The 20,278-nt window shown below is 37.1% G+C and overlaps 3 protein-coding genes across 4 annotated transcripts; all 3 read left to right on the top strand.

Moving 5' to 3' along the window:
* The first annotated feature begins 2,916 nt into the window (after positions 1-2,916).
* Positions 2,917-3,288, top strand: LOC106383508 (MATH domain and coiled-coil domain-containing protein At3g58270-like). The gene has a single exon (XM_013823596.2). It carries the CDS (start codon positions 2,917-2,919, stop codon positions 3,286-3,288), a length of 372 nt encoding a protein of 123 aa, XP_013679050.2.
* Positions 3,289-6,887: 3,599 nt separating this feature from the next.
* On the top strand, positions 6,888-8,665 carry LOC106385143 (NEDD8-specific protease 1). Of its 2 annotated transcripts, XM_013825095.3 has the most exons (3): positions 6,898-7,045; positions 7,147-7,214; positions 7,846-8,665. In XM_013825095.3, exon 3 carries the CDS (start codon positions 7,878-7,880, stop codon positions 8,553-8,555), a length of 678 nt encoding a protein of 225 aa, XP_013680549.1. In that variant the 5' UTR covers positions 6,898-7,045; positions 7,147-7,214; positions 7,846-7,877; the 3' UTR covers positions 8,556-8,665. The 2 variants fall into 2 exon arrangements, with proteins under 2 accessions (XP_013680552.1, XP_013680549.1); XM_013825098.3 differs by lacking the exon at positions 7,147-7,214 and having other exon boundaries at positions 6,888-7,045.
* Positions 8,666-14,360: 5,695 nt separating this feature from the next.
* On the top strand, positions 14,361-15,735 carry LOC106386877 (dof zinc finger protein DOF5.3). The gene is made up of 2 exons (XM_013826694.3): positions 14,361-14,601; positions 14,732-15,735. Exons 1-2 carry the CDS (start codon positions 14,410-14,412, stop codon positions 15,467-15,469), a joined length of 930 nt encoding a protein of 309 aa, XP_013682148.2. The 5' UTR covers positions 14,361-14,409; the 3' UTR covers positions 15,470-15,735.
* The last annotated feature ends 4,543 nt before the right edge of the window (positions 15,736-20,278 follow it).

Genomic DNA, 20,278 nt, shown 5'->3' with positions numbered 1-20,278 from the left:
TGGAGTTAGATGCTTTCGTAGGAGTCATGTAAGCTTGCCTTTGCATCCGTCCCTGGGGTGGAGTTAGATGCTTTCGTAGGAGGTCAACAAAGATGAAGCATCCGTTTACAAAAGAGGTCGCCTCAGTGAAAATGATATCAAAGGGTAATGATTATAGAGATAACCGTAGATGGAATAGTTACTGACTCCAACAAAACGAAGTCATTTAGAGCATGGTTAATGGAGGATTCTTAGGATGGGTTCTTGTATTTCGCTAAAAACTTCACTCTAAGAATCCTCCATTAATCATGCTCTTACTTTTTTATCATGCACGTGGAAATTAGAGATGGCAAAATGGAAGCTTGTCCGCGGGCCTGGCCCATAAAGACCCAATGCGGGGCGGGATTGGGCACAGATTTTACGGCCCGTTTGTTAGCGGGTCTCGCGGGTTATGCCCGCAATGGTATTGGGTCGAAGCGGGTTGGGCCGAAGCGGGACGCGGGACAATTGGGTGGCCCGCTTGAATTTTCTCATTTCGTCTCTTTTGTAACACCGACAAGAGCTTAGAGCAAACCGGAGATGATTATGGTGATTCTCATTTTCTCCAAACGGTGAACCTAAACTCATCTACTTCAGTTGTGCCTCTTCCAGTTCGCTTTCAATCAAGGAATCATCTTTTCTCTTCAAGCTTTGCAATGTTGACCAGAACTCATTCACTTTCTTTGTTACTTATCGTAGGGAAAAAGAGTTTTTCTTTTTTTGAAGTGAGTGTGAGTGGAGACACGAAATTCTACACAAAACTTGTTTTTTATTGTTGTTTTTTTTCTGGAATAATCATTAGCTACGTGATGTAAAGCTTTTGTCTTGCTTTGGGACTTGATGGTAGCATAAGCTTTTACTATTAGTTACAAAAGCTTGCGGTTCCTATTGAATTTACTTAGTGATGCCAAGACTAATCTTTTTTTTTTAACTTATATATATATATCAACATGATTGTAGTAGGACAAGTTGATGTTTCTGGAGAACACCAATGGGTACAATGTCTTATGCTACAAACGAGAGTCGAGACAATATTTGTAACTTAATGTAATTGATCAACCTGATAACTTATTGCTGTCTCTTTCTTCTTGCAGGTTCACAAGACTGGTCAAGCTTTGAAGATATGGGCCCGCGGGCCGACCCGCATACCCGCTGCTATAGTGCGGGTCGGGATTGGTCATAGGGTTCAGGGCCCGCGTCCTGCAGCGGTACGACCCGCAAAGACCCAACTGAAAATGGTACCACAGCGGGACGGGACAAATGGGTTGCGGGTGAACCCAATTGCCATCTCTAGTGGAAATGAAAAGTAATTAATATATCAAAAGTTGACTTTTTAAACATAAATTTTTTTTAGCGCTTTTCTTAGCTGTCCCATATACTCCAATACAATGCTATAAATAATAATTTACTCTTTTTTTCTATAATGGTAAAGAGATCAGCAGAGCCAGACCTGAGATTTTCGGGATCCTATTAGAAAAAAGAAATAATTTTTGATTTTACCTAAGAATCAAAAAAAAAATCACTGGTTTTCTTGAACTTGCGTTACAAAGAAGAAGCTAAAGAGTCAGTTTTGTAAGTTTCTTCTGGTGAGTTAAAAAAAATTATTATAATATGTATAAATAATTTAAATAAATAGAAAATAGAAAAAGTCGAATAACTTACGCGCTAATGTTACAGACCCACATACTATTTTATTCTGCACACCACAAACCAAAACTTTGATTTTCAATTTGCCTTGCACTGTTGCACATAAGATTACATATATTAACATTACATAAGCAAAAATTGGAAGTGGGGGCCCCATTAGGTAGGGGTCCCATACCAATGTTTCCTGAGCCTTGGACTACTGAATCAACAAGTTAAACCAGTCCGGTGGGGGAGCCACATAGAACAAAACGGGGGCATTGAACCCAACAAAATTTAGGAAACTGATGTAAGTTATTAAGCTTAATCTATATGCCCCCACTCTAGATATTTTAGTTTAATATAGATGCCTCCAACAACAGTATTTTCTACCTCTGCTACTGCGAATAGGGTCAGAAAATTATACGTTGTAGGACACCAAAGCTCGACGAAGGTCAAGAGTACATATAATAATAATATTTACGTAGGTTAATTATTTATTTATTTATTTTTTTTTTTTTTTGCTCGCGTAGGTTAATTATTTGTGAATAAATTACATGTTCTATAAGATTGTACAAAGGATGGAATAGGTTTAATCCATTGTTATAGTTACAAAAATCCATTAGTGAAAAAGTCCATTAGAAACAAAACCTTGACAATAATAAACTTACGGTTATATTTATCACTGTAAATTTAAATCAAAAAATTGTAAAAAAAATAAATCAGTTGAAAGTGTCAGATCAAGAAGTGGGGTTTGTCTCATACGCAACCTTGACTCGGCATTGTCTTCTTGTTGGCTCAGCTTTGTATTATCTGGAGAGGAATGTACAGAATCATAATGCTTGATCGAGAAGTACTCAGCTCCTGTTCTGATCACTCTCACATCTGGTGGGTTCGGTCACATGCTTTACTTGTCATCCAAGCTAACCGTGGTGATCTGTTGGTCTCGTAAGTGATCAAATCTAAATACACAGATGTAATAATCAAACAGAAGAAAAGGAAAATTAAGGCTAATTTTTTTTTTTTTTTGGAACTAATTATATTATTTATTTTTCTAATTAACTCCTATAGCTCAAAAGTCAAAAGGAAATACAAAAAAAGAAAATCAATAAATATCTATGATTATCTTTGGCCAAAAAGTAAAAACACTTAAATTTAGTTATCGAGTCCTTCGAAGTAATTGTCGGTCTTTAGCTGCCTATATAAAGAAAGAGAAGGCGCGCGATACCAATGGAAAGCATATCACGAAGAAAAACTCTTGAAAACAATATTTTAATGAAGCCAGAGACCAGGGCATATGATCTGTTGAGCGATATCTCCTATATCATCCGGAAACTTCGCCATCAGCGAACGCTCTCTGATGCTGAATTAAGGACAACTTCCGATAAATTGGCTTATCTGACGGAAGCCGGTTTGAACGTGGAATGGTTGCGGACAAATCTCGAGGTGAAGAAACGTGAAGCTTACTTAGAGAGGAAGAAACGCGATGCTTGTGAAGCTCGGATCGTGGAACTCAAACAAGAGGTCAAGAAACTTGAGCTTGCCAAGTCTGGTCTCAAAGCTGAGTTGAAAATCGAGAAGGCCAAGTTGAATCCTCGTTCGTTTAGGAATCGTCTTTTGGGGAATTGCTTCTGCCTAAATACATAAAGACTGCTTAAAAGATGATTTGTAGTTTTCTTTTCATGTATGTCACGAATGATAAGAGCTTTGATAGCTTGCCACACACATGAGTTCTAGTTATGTCCTTTTGTTGTTTCTTCTATACCATATACAAGACGTACTTTTTCTTTATGTTTACTGGAGTTTAACAAGCTAATCAATTGCTTAGTTAGTGAACACTGAACACAACTTCTTAGTAGTATTTTTTGTTTAAATATACAGATTGCTCACTGAAAAAATAAGTGGATTTTGAATGATTTTAGGTTAGAAACCTAATGTATTCTGTTAGTCCTCATCAGTCACCACAAAGCTAACCAAGTGAGAGGAAAAAGTCAAGTTAAAGAAGAAACCAAGTTGGATCTGTACATCTCTTTAGATTATTAATAATCGGTTTTATTTTATTAGATTTTCTATATTTTTATATCTTAAAATATCCCTACTTTTTATTTATTTAGATGGATCTTTTATTTTTGATATGCCACATATGAATGATTCATTAGGTTTTATTTAGGTTCGAGAGCTTGCCAAACACACGGTTTAATTAGGGCTCTCTTAGGCTTTCCTTCGTAAATACTTTTATAATGTCTTTAAATTATACCGAGGGGAACAGAAGCCTTGCAGAAGTACCGAACTTGCCCTAACGGTATAAAGGATAAAAAAGACAAAATCATGCTTGTCTTCATCAACCTACTTGCAATATTCATCGTTCCATTCACACACAATCCTCATCACGATCATCACTATAATGATAAAGATATTGCTGATGATTATCATTCACACAATGGAGAGCGTGCTCGTGCAATCCATGTTTCTTCACCCGGTCGAAAACGAGCATAGCTTGATTCGACACGTAGGAGCGTCTGAACGCGTCTCGACCCGTACTGGTTTCTGATGACCGCCATGAAGTAATTGGAGTCTGACGTCAGTAAGGACACCGTCATCAGAACCTCTTCACGGTCTTGCTTTGAGATCACCACGCCTTTGCTGCCAGTCATTTTCATGAACAGCTTGTGTAGTCGCGTGTATGTTACGAGATAGGAGGTCAGTGGGGAGAATCCGGGAGGAGCAATGCAAGCGGAGATCCCTTTTGAGAAACATAAATGTTGTAATGCTTTGTGCATGGGCGACATCGAAAAGGGACAATCACTCTGTAATGACATTGTGCGATGATTAATCTTAATTAGGGAAATGATTATAAACCTTTTATTTATTTTGAGCTTTTGCGGTCGAGAAGATATTAGTTTTATATGATCTTGTGGGGGCGGGGGATAGTGTTGTGTATATACTAGTTAGAGAGTCTTAATTTCTACTTGGGGAAAAAAAAAAAAATCTACTTGGGAAAGGGAAATGTGTTTCCTATTTTTCATATAGTTTCCATATTGGTACAATATCAAGTTCGTTAATAAGATCACTTAATTTTGTTGTATTGTACATAGTTCAATTAATGATCTCCCCATCTACATGATGGAGCCTCTAATATCATTTTCGGTTTTCATATAACAAAGGAAATTCCTTAACCAAATTAAAAATGAAAAAGGTTGTGTATTACGATATCTAATATCCTTATTTTCATGAAATATGAAAAGAAGATGATAGTTTATTCAGGTTTCTCAGATCGTAGATGGATTAGACTGTGAATTGTATAGTTCAAAAGCAAAAATAGTTTGATAGTAAAAGATATTTGCGTAGATGTAATGTTGTTGGTTAAAATGTGCTTTCTTCTGTATATAAAAAAATGATTCACCAGTTTCCTTGAGGACCTCTTGGCCTTCCTGCATTGGGCATGGATCCGTTCACTTAGAGAGAACTGACCAGATCAATAAAGAATAAAATATTGTCCACGCCTAAATAAATTGACTTTCTTTTTATATGTTAGAATGAAACAAAAAAAAAAAATCGAAGTTGAAAAATTCATAAAGAAAGAAAATATTAAAAAGACAAAAAAAATTGATTTAACAAAACTGCAAAAGGATAAGAGAACAAAGGGAAAGCTTAGTGAGATTCAATCTTTTTCTTGTAGACATCGTGTGATTGAAACACTGTTGTTAGATTCTTAACATACATATTCTAGTAGAAAATCAAATTACAAGATCAGTTTTGTTAAGTGAAAATGAAAGATTAATCTCAACGCTGAAAGATCAAACTAAACTCGGACACAAAGGAACATTAAAGTTTAATTAGGGATGGCAATCAAGGACCTGGATCGCGGGTCTGGCCCGTAAAGGCTTGTTGCGGGGTGAGATTGGGCCTCCATTTGGTAAGCCCGTAAAATTGCAGGCCTCGCGGGACGGGTTCAAAGCGGAACGGGTCGAAAACGGGACGGGTCGAAAGCGGGATGAGCTTAACCTGCGGGATTTTGAAGACCCGCAACTCTAACTCCCCATTCTCCTTTCGCCTAAAACATTGAGAGAGAGAGAGAGAGAGAGAGAGAGAGAGAGAGAGAGAGAGAGAGAGAGAGAGAGAGAGAGAGAGAGAGAGAGAGAGAGAGAGAGAGAGAGAGTAAGAAGGCGATTCGACGTTATGTAGCTCCGATGATGGTGGTTTCAGGGTCGATGATGCTTCCGGTCTCCCAAGCACCTTCGATCTGCACCGGTGGAGCTTCTTCGAGTTATTATAAGAAATTTGAAAACTCACTTTCTACCGAATAAGAAGATCTAGTTCCCGCCATGGGTTCTTCATAGTTTTGCCTATATGTATTTGTTCATAATATCATACATTTTGGAGTTTTAGGTTTCAATATATTTTTATTATTCTGATTTGCAGAAGATGAAGTTGATGGTGAAGAAGATAAATTTCCATCTTTTTGTCGCTTGTTGGTGATAAAGATGAAGAACAAGAAGTGTGATTGGTGTTTTTTATTTATTTATTTTTGGGATTAGCATCTTTGATTTGGTATTGGTTTTATTTGATTTTGGTTTCTGAAAACTAAATCATTTGTTATGAACTTATGAGTTATAATATTTGGATTCAGCAACTAATATTGTTTATTTTTAAAATGTTTGGAGTCTAACAAAAGTAAATAAACTAGTGTTTTGATCCAACAAAATCTTCAACTAACAAGTGTATTGCTTTATTCAGTTCAATCCTCGACTAAACTCACTTACTGATGTGTCATGAAACTGATAAAGTGTCCTGAATCATGTCTTGAAGCGTTCAGAAACCATATGTCCGTTTGTAATTCTATGTCCCCGCGGGCCGATCCGCAAAGGCCTACATGTTTTGCGGTACGGGTTTGGTCAGCCATTTTGAAGACCGCAGCCCGCGCGGACCTGACCCGGTGTGACCCGTTCGAAGACGAGCCCGCTGCGGTACAGGACTGGACGGGGCGGATCAACCTGTTTGAGATCCCTAAGTTTAATACTCAATTATCCGGAGATTCTTTTTGTGTATTTTCATATTACAGTTTAATAATTTTTAAAAAATTTATCGTTTTTATCAAGATGCTAATTAATCAATAAATAATAGATCAATTACGTGAAAATATGTAAAATGTAAAAGAAAATTATACGATATGCATTAGAAGATTTGAATATCATAGACACATAAGGAAGCAATAATAAATTAAAGTTGTTAAAAAAAAAAAAAAAGGAAGCAATTATGCGTTTTAAAACTCCTTCAAAATTTCAGAAGATTGAGAGAGAAAATAGCGTAATAAATTGTTGATTGAAAGCCCTTTATTGTGGACAACGCGACTGGAAGCTGAAACGATCTAAGAACATCCAATCTTGGGCTCATGGGCCTTTAAGTAAGTTAGATTCCTTTTCCATTTGATACACCAAATCAACTTTCCTTTCTGTTTCTCTTCATTCTTTCTGGGATTATTATTATTATTATTATTTAACTCAGATTACAGTTCCTCCGTGGATTGATCTGATCCTTTGTCAGGCATCACGTATAGATTAAAGAGATTCAAGGTAACTGGTTATTCATTAGTTCGTCGCTGATCGTGAGTGAATGAATATGTTTACCAAGTTTCTGTTGTTTTTATTCCACAATTAATTTCTCTTGTTAAAATTCAATTTTGTTTCCTTTGCGTGATTCTTGTAAGAAAAATGTTACAATGAACGCAAACTGTTCGACAAAAAGCCTCAACGAATTGTTTTTGGTTTGTACTAACTCTTTGTTTGATTCATGTATATATATATATATATATATATATATATATGTTTGTTTACGCTCTTGTTTGTCTTTTAATTACGCAAAGTAGGGAAGAAACACACATTCCACTAGAACCCAAAGGTCATGTTTCTTGTATTGTTTATTAGGATAAACCTATAGCACTCACTCTCCCACCAAACCGTTAGCAACTATGTGTAATAACAACGGTGATAAAAGTTTCTCTTTTGACTTCGGTTTGTAGACTTGAACATGGCCGTGGTAGTTAGTAGCATTCTCTAGTTCCTCTTTCTGCTAGGCATTAAGCTCTGATTATGTCACTGATAATGTTCTGTCTTGTGGTTACGAACGATGATGAACAAACAAGATGCAATATCTAGCTTTAAGCTAACATAAAAGGTTGCTCATTGACATATTCGCATCTTGCAGATTTATTCTACATTCCTCCAGTGTCGTCTGCAATGGGATACAGTTTAGATGACGACAAGATCCTCAGCTACAACGATGTTGTCCTCAGGAGATCAGATTTGGACATCCTAAACGGACCCAATTTTCTAAACGATCGTGTCATCGAGTTCTACCTTAGCTACTTATCCACAGTCCACGCTTCACCTGCCATCTCAGTAATCCCTCCCTCCATTGCCTTCTGGATCTCAAACTGCCCCGACACCGAATCACTCAAAGACTTCATCGAACCCCTTAGGTTACGCGACAGCGACCTCCTGATATTTCCTGTAAACGACAACACCAATGTCGAGCTAGCAGGAGGAGGATTACACTGGAGCTTACTCGTGTATTACAGAGAAGCCAACTCGTTTTTTCATCACGACAGCCTTATGGGACTGAATCAATGGAGTGCAAAACAGCTTTTCGAGGCGGTTTCTCCGTTTGTGTGTGATGGTGATGCGATATACAGAGAGTGCAGTGATACACCACAGCAGAAGAATGGGTATGACTGTGGTGTTTACCTTCTTGGAGTCGCTCAGGTTATATGCCAATGGTTTAGCTCTGGAGGAGTGAAGAACCGGGATGAGTTGTGGTTTAATGATGTGACGGAGACTGTACCGGATCTAGCTAACCATTTGAGAGAAGATATATTGGGGCTAATCAGAAGGTTGATCTCTGAGAAGAGTGAGTAAAATGAATTAGAGATTTTATTGCATGATTTTACATTTGATATTTCGTTTTTTTATTTTTGAACAATTACATTTGATATTTCCTAATATTCAAATATGTGTAGTTAAGCCCACGAGCCCAAATTACTTCATTGTGATAAAGTTATTACAGGCCCGCGGTAGAAAATGCAATATCCGATACTTTTTATCACACGAACCAGTGATGCGTCTACATGACGACATCAATTTTGTAAAAGACATTCATATCAGACAAATTTAACAAATGAAAAACTATCTGTAAACTGAATAACTGATGGGATTATTTGAATTCTTGTCGATAACACATTTTCATTATAACAAAATTGCCAAATAATCGTATAACAATTTAAAAATACTCAATCCTCGCATAACGTAAATCTGTTATTTTATGTTTTTTTCTGTCAAGAATATTGTCAACCAAAGTTTTATGATTATTTGTGAGTGATGAGAAGAAGTTTTTTTTTAGACAGTTTTTTTTTGTTAAGCCATATTGTACATTTAAAAATGATTTTTAAAATGAATTTTGAAAGCAAATTGTATACATTTTACTTTAGAGAAACTAGCTTGATATAGATGAAAGCAAACATTTGACCAAAAAAAAAAAAAAAAGATGAAAGCAAACAAAAACAAGATGAAAGAAAACTTTCTATAAAAGAAAAGAGATCATACGTTTGAGTAAGAAGAGCACATCATAATAATACCAATCAAAACTTAATGAATGAATAAAAAACATACAGATCGCAAAACGAATCCATTTTCTGAAATCTAGAGAAATTTTCACTAAAGTGGGAAACAAACAAAAGAAAGCTCCAAAGAGCTACTATTAAAATAAATAAAAAGGGAACAAGAGCTAAAAAGAAAGAGCTGCATGGGAATCTACGCTTTGATGCTTTGCTTGAAGATGGAGGCAAGAATATATGCGAGGTCCCTTTGGGAATAGTGCCTCAAAATCTCTAATCCGATCCTAAATCTTCTTTTCGTTTATTTTATACACGGCTCTTGGTTAGTGTTCTTAACTATCAGAGCATGCAAGTTGTTTTGTAGAAACTAAAACAGTTCTAACTGAAAGAACAATAAGCCAATAATACAACACAAAATTAAACAATTTTGTTTACTAAGTCTGTACTATTCCAAAAACATAAGTGGTCATATATATATGATAACATTATAATTTTAAAAAGGAATCGAAAACATGATTACATAATATATTATATGAATATCTTGTCTTTTTTTTGAGCAACGTCTTATATATTGTCTAATATATGCCTATATATACAACCAAACTAGAGTATAATGAAATTTGATTCTAATGTTTTTGTCTGAGATTATTTGGAAATAGATAGATCTTGCTATAATGGAAACAAAGAATGAAAAAAAGTTAAAAGAGTTTGAAACCCTGACTGTGAGTGAGACAACACATGCAAAACCAATATGGCTGCAACCACTTGCTCTATCATTTTATCTTTCCTCGATTTCTCCAAATTATTCCTTTGCCATGCCGTCACGTGTTGCCCAATTACCCGGCATCAAGGTCCCACTTATACTGCCGGGCCAGTCACTCTGTTCCTCCTGTTGTTAAGGAATATATGTCCGGAAGTTTCAAGGTTCTTATTTGACGTTTATAATTCAGACGTTAGGGTTTATTATTTGATTCACATGTCAATTGAGCGAGTATACAACCGATGTTCTAATTATAGCGAAATAAAATATTCGCATATATCCATAATTATTAATGATTAATATATATATATATATATATATAATATTTGATTTCTAAATTAATTAAAAACTATATATTTTAGATCCCATAAATTTTAGAACTTTTTTTCCTACCAAAGTGCTCCTCGTAGTAAACTATCATATCTTAACAAAATACTACACAAATTAGGTTTAGAAAAGGTTTGTTTAAGTTGAGTCATTTATGTCAATTCCTAAAGCTTGTAAGAAGACTTCCTAGACCTACATTTTTGAAATCCAAATTAGTCTTTCCGAACAGAAATTCTAGCCCATTCTTGATCACTGTTCACTTACTAGTGCAGAAATAGACCAACGGTTTTTTTCAACCATTATTATGAGATGGACCAACTTGATTTAGCAAAAGTAATAAAGTTTCGATTGTCATCAGTTGCTTAGACCATCAGCTACTCCAACAAAACAATCATCAACGGCATATAATAATGATCATAAGAATTATTAAAAACTATATTTTTTTAATCGGGATTTATAGCTTTAGTGGTAAAGGACTTACAGCTGTGAGTACCGCTACTTGGGTTCGAATCCCGGCAACTGGGGAATTAACATTTCAGCATCGCCAGAGACAAAGGACCGACGCGTGGCAACACGTGACTAGTCTGGATCACTTCTGTGGGACCAGAATACTTCTGTAAAATTAAAAAAAAAAAGATTGGCATTATTTTACAACCCCCCAAGCATTATTAGCAATAACCATTCACTTTCGATAAATCAAATCAAAGTTGATATGATCAAACATCCAAATTAGTATTCATATATTTAAAACTTATTTCAAGTATCGAGCCATAAAGTCGAATCTCAATATAAAAGAAATTACTCATATACTTCTATATAGGAGTATGATAAATAGAAATTAAGATAGCGGATCACTCTATAAACTATGATAAATGAGAAGTACTATCACGTCGAGATAGATTGCAATATGATTCATATATTTGAGAGCTCTCTTATCAATACGATCTGCTTTTACTTCTTTTTGTTTCCCAAGACATTCCAGTTTTGTCACTTTGTCTAAAGCAACTGAAAATATAACAACATTGACTGGTCAACCACAAAACTCTATGTCTATTTTCCCGTGGTCCTACCATTCCGATTTAATGTCTAGACTCAGATTATAGTGTTCGATTCCTGATTGCTGATTTTGAATGGAAGATTCATGTTATGTGTATGTCATTCCCATCCCTGTTTCTTGACCTCCACATGTTTTGATTTCTGTTAAGTTTATATTAGTTTGATGAACCAATAAAACATCGTCTTTATCTTCTGATCCTCTTTCGTTATTTTATTTTCTTACAGCTAAACCTGTATAGTTCTTGTGAATAGCTACTTTCTTATACATCCATTATATTTAAGAGTTAGTACTGATCAAATTTGTGTGTTTTTCAAACATGTAAATACAAAATCAATTAATTAGATATTATATTTTCATCATCAAGTACTAACCGATATTTTTTTTATCTCTAAATTTAAGAAAGAAAAGCGGATTCATGATGAAATTAAGAGAATTGTGACTAAACTTTATACCTGGTATAATAGACGACATTTTAAATCGATAGATTGGTAGTACAAATTAGAATAATTTTTATATTCTAAAATGAGTTGAAACTGATACATAACATGTTAGAAGAAAAAATGTGAAACTATATCCTATCTGTTTTTTTTTCTGAACACCAAGAGGAACTACAGTTCAAAAAAAAAAAAAACACGAAGAGGAACTATTTACTAGTATCTGTTATCATATGCCAGATAGGAAAAAAGAGATTGGGAAATCGATATATGATCGAAAGATGTCTGAACTGTTAGTGCAATAACTTTATTATATAAAAAGTTATTAAATTTAAATTATCGTCATGATTACTTTGACGAAACCTGGGAGCCACAAGTAGGTAGGGTCTAAAGGGAAACATAATGATCACCAGTTATATGTGGAGACCAATGATTGTTTGAAATGAATCACCATTTTTCCTGGACGAAAACTACAGGCAGTAACAAACTGATTTTTTTCCCATCATATAATTTTATCGAATATAAAATGTGTTAAGTTTGGAAATATTTTCTTTTCAAAAAAAAAGTTTGGAATTATTTTAAATCTCTATACAGGACAGATATATTCGTAATCAAAATCAGAATATGTTTAATGTGATAAAAAACTTTTTCTAAAGGAAAAATGAATATCAGATTTTGATGCTTGCTGGTATACATACGGATTTAAAGAATTGTAATCTTTTCATTTATATAATCAATATACACATATTAAATGAGTATATGTTTCAATAGTGTTTGCTTTTTTAAGTTTCTTTGCTTAAGGTTAATTTGTATTTTTTGTTTATTAATAACAAAACGAAAGAAAAGTATGCTAAGTGGGCTTGATAACGGATTTTTTTTTTTAAGTTATACAATATTTTTGAAAATCGTATGCCATACAATTTCATTAAAAAACTAATAGTTTTTGTTTTTGTAATAAATAACATGTTTGTAGTAGACCAACCCAAACAAATCACAAGAAATCAACCATTTTTAATAATGGTACGAGTTAGTCATTCCCAATACTAACTACACAACGTTTAAAAGTCGTATATACTATCTGCAATTATGTATAACTCAATATAATAACATGGTGGATATGCGTGGATGTTGATATGGTCCTTAGACCAAATCTCGGTCTTCATAGAAGTCTCTTTTCCCGAAAACCGATGTGTTAGTGTGATTCGTCTCTCTATGATTTTTAAATTCCCATGGGATGATGCAACCACATCATGAGAGCTACACATTCTCCGGCCAATTCTCTGTTTTTACTCAAATATCATGTGTTCTATTTACATTAGATTTCGAATATAAAAGATATGCAACTAACAAAAGGTATCTTATTCACATTTTTACATTAGATTTCTATTATATATTATGTGATAACCCTGAGGACCTGAGGTATATATATCCATTATGCGATGGAGGTAATGCCAAATCTCTATTATCGTTAGTAACCTTTCTATATACATAATAAGGTTTAATAAATAACTTTTTGTTCAAACAATAAATCATTTATCTTAACGTCAATGCGTTTCCAACGTTCTGTCTAATTTTATATTAACATGTGTCAAACAAAATTATTCAGTTATAGATGATTTTTGGTCTTTAAGCAAATATATAATGGATCACAATTCACAACGGAAACTAGAGATGTTTGGCCACTCCTCTAGTAGTACACGAAGGTGCTCACATCGGTACCATAATGAAGAAACGAGACATCGCGATGAGTATGGGGTCCAACGAGGTGACAACTCAGCGGACCATTGGGACATAAAACATAAATTACAGTACGAATTAAGAACATGAGACTGTGGGATTGGGAACCAGACGTAGAACGCCATCTTTCATCCATCATCGTACGGTCACTTTCCATCTCGAATCAAATAGATGGAATTCATATTGTTGATAACGATTGAAACTCATCATCATATTGACCAATCCCTTATTGTGGAGTAACTTAACGACAACTTAACACATTATTATAGTTAAAAACCGATAAATAAATTTTTATTTTCACAAGTCTTAATATATATATATATATATTGTATGTACACAAAATAAATAAAAATGACCAGGAGAAAATCAATAACTGAATAAGAGTTAATTATATTATAACATGTAGTTCAATAACTTTTTGTGTTGTGTACAATCGACAAGCTAATCAAAACATGATTATGTCTGTTAAGACTCAAGACAAGAGACTGGAGAGAGTTTTTCAAATTTGGATTGCATATGTGAGAACATAGGCTGATTATTTTTCCTCAGTTTTAAAAAAATAAAAGACAAAATAGTACTTGCTATAACAATGTTTATCTTCTTTTGAATCAAATTTTAACATTTATTTTAAAAAAACTTTGTGTACAGAAAATAATTTCAGTGAGGTCCAAAACACTTCAATTGACAGTAAGATACAATTTATGTACATTAATAATATAATCAGAAGCGGCGGCTTTGTGGTCTCCAAGCCACCTTCCGAAGTTTGTTCACATCATTCTTCTTCATACTATTGTTTAACAATATAAAATTATACAAATAGTTTTGGATCGAGGCCACGACAATTATGTGCCTCTCTCCTCCCACATTCCCATCTATATATACATATGCTTGGCTTTTCCTTTTGTTCCACTTTTATACTCATATCCATCTCTCTAATCTCAATAAACAGTCTCCATCTCTCCTACACATAAACAACTCACACTCATCTAATAATCTTCCAGGAGCTTCTCTTATGGATCATTTGCTACAGCAACAGGTAAAGCTCCAGCAAACATCCACAACTTTTAACATCTTGATTGGTTTTGTTTATTTGAACTAAAACCTTGACGGGTTTTGTCTATTTAAATTAAAATCTTGATGTGTTTTCTTTTTTTCTTTTATTAAAGGATGTTTTTGGGAATTATAACAAAGCAAGAGAAGCCATGGGAGTAACCTGTTTGTCAAACCCAACACAATTAGACCAAAATGAGAAAAAACCTTCTCCGGAAACTGGGGCGGCGAGGCCACAGCCACCGGAGCTAGCCGTGAGATGTCCACGTTGCGACTCAACGAACACAAAGTTTTGCTACTACAACAACTACAGCCTCTCTCAGCCTCGCTACTTCTGCAAATCATGTAGGAGATACTGGACCAAAGGCGGAACCCTAAGGAACATTCCCGTCGGAGGCGGCTGCCGGAAGAACAAACGGTCGGCGACAAGAAGCCTTAGAACCACCCCGGAACCAGCGTCCCACGACGGCAAAGCGTTCTCGGCCGCGAGTTTCGGTGGATACAGTAACAATGACCACATTGATCTCAGCTTAGCCTTTGCATTGCTGAACAAGCAACCTCCGGGGAGTTCTTCGCAGCTAGGGTTCGGTAGCTCTCATCAGTCTGACATGGAGAGTGTGTTTGGAACAGGCCAGCAAAAGGGGAACGCTGGTTATGCGTTTGAAAACGGGTGCAGCGGTTTGGATATGGCCATGAGTGATCCAAACAAAGTCTTATGGGGATTTCCTTGGCAGGTGAATGGAGAGAGATTTGGGATGATGAACATGGGAGGAGGCGGTCATGTAGATCAGCTTGATTCAGGGAGAGAAATTTGGACCAATATGAACTATATTAATTCTGGTGCTTTGATGTAGTTCAACTTAAAACTCCAATTTTATTTGGGGTTTAATTTAGGGTTTGAGTTCCTTATAGTTATTGGGAGAAAATATGGGGGATATCATTATATGGTTATGGAAATATAGATATATTAGGGCTCTTTCAAAGAGTTTGAAACTTGCAATATGGGGGTGGGGAGGTTGGGGTGGTTTTATTTCTGTTTCTCATATAAATTGTTGCCTTTCTTTCTTTTGTATGTTCAGTATTTCACTCCTATGTTTTATTGAAGACAGTTCCTTTGTTTCTTAAGTTTTTTAAAAGAATTTATTTGCAAAGTTCATATAGTTTCTGGAATAAAGTGAAGGAGATATAAGCAGAACACCAGAGGTCCATACCGCAACTGAAGTAGTGAAGCCCAAAATGACTTATGCCCAAGCTGTAACGTGCTCCCAACGGTCAGATACAAAAGCCATAACAGAGGTGCAAGCTGTATGTACGGCAAAGCAAGGGACGCTCCTACCAGACCGGTTTGAAATACTCTTGTCACTATGTGAAGAGTAAAGTAAAAGAGAGCCAGCTGTGTAGATAAGAGCAAGAGAAGATCTAAAGTTTTCTGAGCTTTCTATAAAAGCATATGTATCCCCTCTTTGTAGGGTTAACCTTTGAGATAATAATAAGAGAAAGTTTCAGTATTTACGTTATCATTTACATGGTATCAGAGCTGTCCAAACCCTAACAGGTAAAGATGGCAGATCCATATCCGTTTCCGAGCAATGTTCACATCCTTAGCTCTGTCACGCTCAAGCTTAACAATACAAATTACCTCCTTTGAAAAACGCAATTTGAGTCACTCCTGTCTAGCCAGAAGCTTGTCGGCTTCATCAACGGTTCAGTCACTCCTCCAGAAGCTACTGTCACGGTGGTTAGAGATGAGGTCAATGTTCAAGAGTCAAACCCTCGTCATGAGTCGTGGTTCTGTTCGGATCAACTAGTCCGCTCCTGGTTATTCGGTACTCTCTCAGAAGAAGTTCTCGGTTATGTTCACAACCTTTCAACGTCCAGAGAGATATGGTTAAGCCTCGCTGAGAACTTCAACAAGAGTTCGCTTGCTCGAGAGTTCACGCTCCGACGCAACCTCCAGCTTCTCAACAACAAAGGCAAGACCTTGACGGTGTATACTCGCGAGTTTAAAACAATGTGTGATGCACTGAGCTCTATTGGGAAGCCTATCGAAGAGTCGATGAAGATATTTAGGTTTCTCAATGGTCTAGGAAGGGAGTTTGATCCAATAGCAACGGTTATTCAGAGCTTCCTCACCAAGTACCCTCCTCCTACTTTCAACGATGTTGTGTCTGAAGTTCAAGGCTTTGACTCCAAACTTCAGTCCTATGAGGATACCACATCAGTCTCGTCTCACTTTGCGTTCAACACGCAACATGTTCAGGATAATCAGACGAATGGGAATGCGCCACCTTCCTACAATCCAAACTACAGAGGTAGAGGCAGAGGAGGTTACAACAGAGGACGTGGAGGATACTCCTCGAGAGGAAGAGGTTTTGTGCAACATCAGTCTGCAGCCAACTCCTCAGGCAGTCGACCAGTGTGTCAGATATGTGGCCGTACAGGTCACACGGCTCTGAAATGTTATAACCGATTTGACAACAATTACCAGAGTCCTTCAGCCTTTACTTCTCTGCGCACTACGGATGAAATGGGTAAAGAATGGTATCCCGACTCTGGCGCTACACACCATGTTACAGCATCAGCACAGAACCTTCACCAAGCGCACCCATATGAAGGTGCTGACGTAATGATGGTTGGAGATGGTGCATACCTTCCTATCACCCACGTTGGAGCTTCTTACATCACTACATCGACAGGTACCATTCCTTTAAACGATGTGTTAGTTTGCCCTGATATGAAGAAGTCTCTATTATCTATCTCCAAGTTGTGTGATGATTATCCTTGTGGCATCTACTTTAATAATCACTCTGTTAATGTGATTGATGTGAAACGTCAGAAAGTGGTGTTAAGAGGTCCACGAGTTAAGGGACTTTATATGCTGAAGAATGAAGAGTTTGAAGTTCTATTCTCAAATCGTCAAACTGTTGCATCTGAGGCAGTGTGGCACAAGCGTCTTGGACATTCCAACTCAAGAGTTCTTCAGCAACTACAAGCCAGCAAGGATATTACAGTCAATAAGAACAGAACCACCCCCCTTTGTGAGCCTTGCCAGATGGGGAAGAGTAGTCGCCTAATGTTCTCGTCTTCTAGTTCAACTATTTCTGCACCGTTAGCTTGCATACATAGTGATCTATGGGGTCCTTCCCCGGTTGTCTCGAATCAAGGGTTTCGTTATTATGCTATCTTTGTTGATGAGTTTAGTAGATACACTTGGTTCTATCCCTTAAGAAATAAAGCATAATTTTATCAAGTCTTTGTTGCGTTTCAAAATCTTGTGGAGAACCAACTGAGTACAAAGATAAAGTTGTTTCAGTCTGATGGGGGAGGCGAGTTCATGAGCAAGCAATTTAAGGATCATCTCACTAAGCATGGGATTCAACATAGAATTTCATGTCCCTATACTCCTGAACAAAACGGCTTGGAAGAAAGAAAACACAGACACATCATAGAACTCAGTCTCTCTATGATGTTTGATAGTCACTTGCCGCTGCATCACTGGGTTGGAGCCTTCTTTGCTGCAGTATATGTTGGAAATCATCTTCCTTCGGTGCAGAGTGATAAGCCAACACCATTTGAAGCAATTATGTCACAGAAGCCGGACTACTCTCACCTACGAGTTATTGGATCAGCGTGTTACCCCTATCTGAGACCAGTGGCTGATCATAAGATGGAACCTCGCTCGTTACAATGTGTCTTTCTTGGTTATAGCCCTCAATACAAAGGATATCGGTGCCTCTATCCATCAACGGGCAAGGTTTACATATCTAGACATGTCGTCTTTGATGAAGAAGTGTTCCCCTTTAAAGAAGCGTACAAATCTTTGGTTCCTCGTTATGAAACTCCTCTACTAAAGGCTTGGCAGAAAGCTACGTTTCAGACAGAAGAGGCCTATGATCAGGATCAAGTCACAAGGATTCTTCAGCCTCCTCTAGGACCAGTGACTCCAGTAGAAACTCCTCAAGTACAAGTGATACCAACCCAGCCTCTCCCTCATCCAAACCCAGTCGAACCTCAACCAGCTAATATCATACCTCAAGAACCACAGCTGGAGAACACTCATCCAATGAGGACCAGAGGAAAGTCCGGTATACAGAAACCTAATACAAGATTTGCTCTGATAACGACTAAAACTCCACAAAGGTTGCCACGCAACATCAAGGAGGCGATGGCTCATCCTGAGTGGAATGGGGCAGTCGGTGAAGAAATTACAAAGATTCATACTCTACACACGTGGTCTTTAGTCCCAGCTACTCCAGATATGAACATCTTAAGTAGTCGTTGGGTGTACAGTGAAAAACTTAACTCTGATGACACTGTACGCAAACGTAGAGCTCGCTTGGTTACAAGAGGGTGTGGTCAGGAAGAAGGAGTAGACTACTTAGAGACCTTCAGTCCAGTTGTGAGGACAGCTACAATCAGACTTCTTCTCAATATAACTATTGCTAAGGACTGGCCGGTGAAGCAACTTGATGTTGCAAGCGCGTTTCTACATGGAGAATTACAGGAGCCGGTTTTTATGTATCAACCAGAAGGATTTGAAGACACAAAAAAGCCGGATCATGTATGTCGTCTTACTAAAGCTCAATATGGTCTTAAGCAAGCACCACGGGCCTGGTTTGATACGTTCAGTCAATTTCTGATAGAGTTTGGTTTCGTATGCAGCAAGTCTGACCCGTCTCTGTTTACATATCATCACGATAAGCAAACTCTTGTCCTCCTCCTATACGTTGATGATATTCTACTTACAGGAAGTGACAGTACCCTACTGAATCAACTGTTGTTGGCACTGAATCAGAGGTTCTCTATGAAAGATCTTGGTCAACCTAGCTGCTTCTTGGGTATTGAAATACAGGTTCATGATGGTGGGATATTCTTGCATCAGACAAGCTACGAAAAGAACATTCTAAAACAGACAGCTATGAGTGACTGAAATCCGGTAGCAACTCCACTACCCCTGCGTCCTGATTATGAAGAATCCCCTCTCTTTGCTGAGCCAACATACTTCAGGAGTGTAGCAGGGAAACTTCAGTATCTGACAATCACAAGGCCAGATATTCAGTATGCAGTTAACTTCGTTTGTCAAAGGATGCATGCTCCTACAGATGCAGACTTCAGCTTCCTCAAAAGGATACTACGGTATATTAAAGGCACAACTAACCTTGGTCTCCACATGCGCAAAGACTCGGTTATGCAACTCTCTGCGTTCTGTGACAGTGACTGGGCTGGCTGCAAGGAAACGAGAAGGTCTACAATTGGTTTCTGCACATTACTTGGTCCCAACTTTATCTCTTGGTCAGCAAAGAGGCAACCGACGGTTTCCAGATCCTCCACTGAAGCGGAATACAAAGCTCTTGGAGCAACTGCACAAGAGATCACTTGGATTTCGTTTCTACTCAGAGACATTGGACTGCATCAGCCTCACTCGACACTGCTTCTCTGTGATAATCTATCAGTTGTGTACTTGAGCACTAATCCAGCGATGCACAAACGTTCGAAACACTTTGACACCGATTATCACTATATAAGGGAGCAAGTAGCTTTGGGACTAATCGAGACAAGACACATCCCAGCTACTCTACAGATTGCAGACATATTCACTAAGTCTCTAGCGAGGAAAGCCTTTGAAGAGTTAAGGTTCAAACTTGGTGTTGATGTTGCCCCCA

Source organism: Brassica napus, chromosome C3 (genome assembly GCF_020379485.1).
Source record: "Brassica napus cultivar Da-Ae chromosome C3, Da-Ae, whole genome shotgun sequence".
In the NCBI taxonomy this organism is placed as follows: Eukaryota; Viridiplantae; Streptophyta; class Magnoliopsida; order Brassicales; family Brassicaceae; genus Brassica; species Brassica napus.
This window is presented reverse-complemented; position numbering and strand designations above follow the sequence as displayed.

What these genes read in the sequence shown, in the direction of transcription:
- LOC106383508 (XM_013823596.2), top strand. Translation starts at nt 2,917, where the DNA reads ATGAAGCCAGAGACCAGGGCATATGATCTGTTGAGCGATATCTCCTAT.
- LOC106385143 (XM_013825098.3), top strand. Translation starts at nt 7,878, where the DNA reads ATGGGATACAGTTTAGATGACGACAAGATCCTCAGCTACAACGATGTT.
- LOC106386877 (XM_013826694.3), top strand. Translation starts at nt 14,410, where the DNA reads ATGTGCCTCTCTCCTCCCACATTCCCATCTATATATACATATGCTTGG. An exon ending in ATCATTTGCTACAGCAACAG is followed by an intron (nt 14,602 to 14,731) that starts GTAAAGCTCCAG and finishes CTTTTATTAAAG; the next exon opens with GATGTTTTTGGGAATTATAA.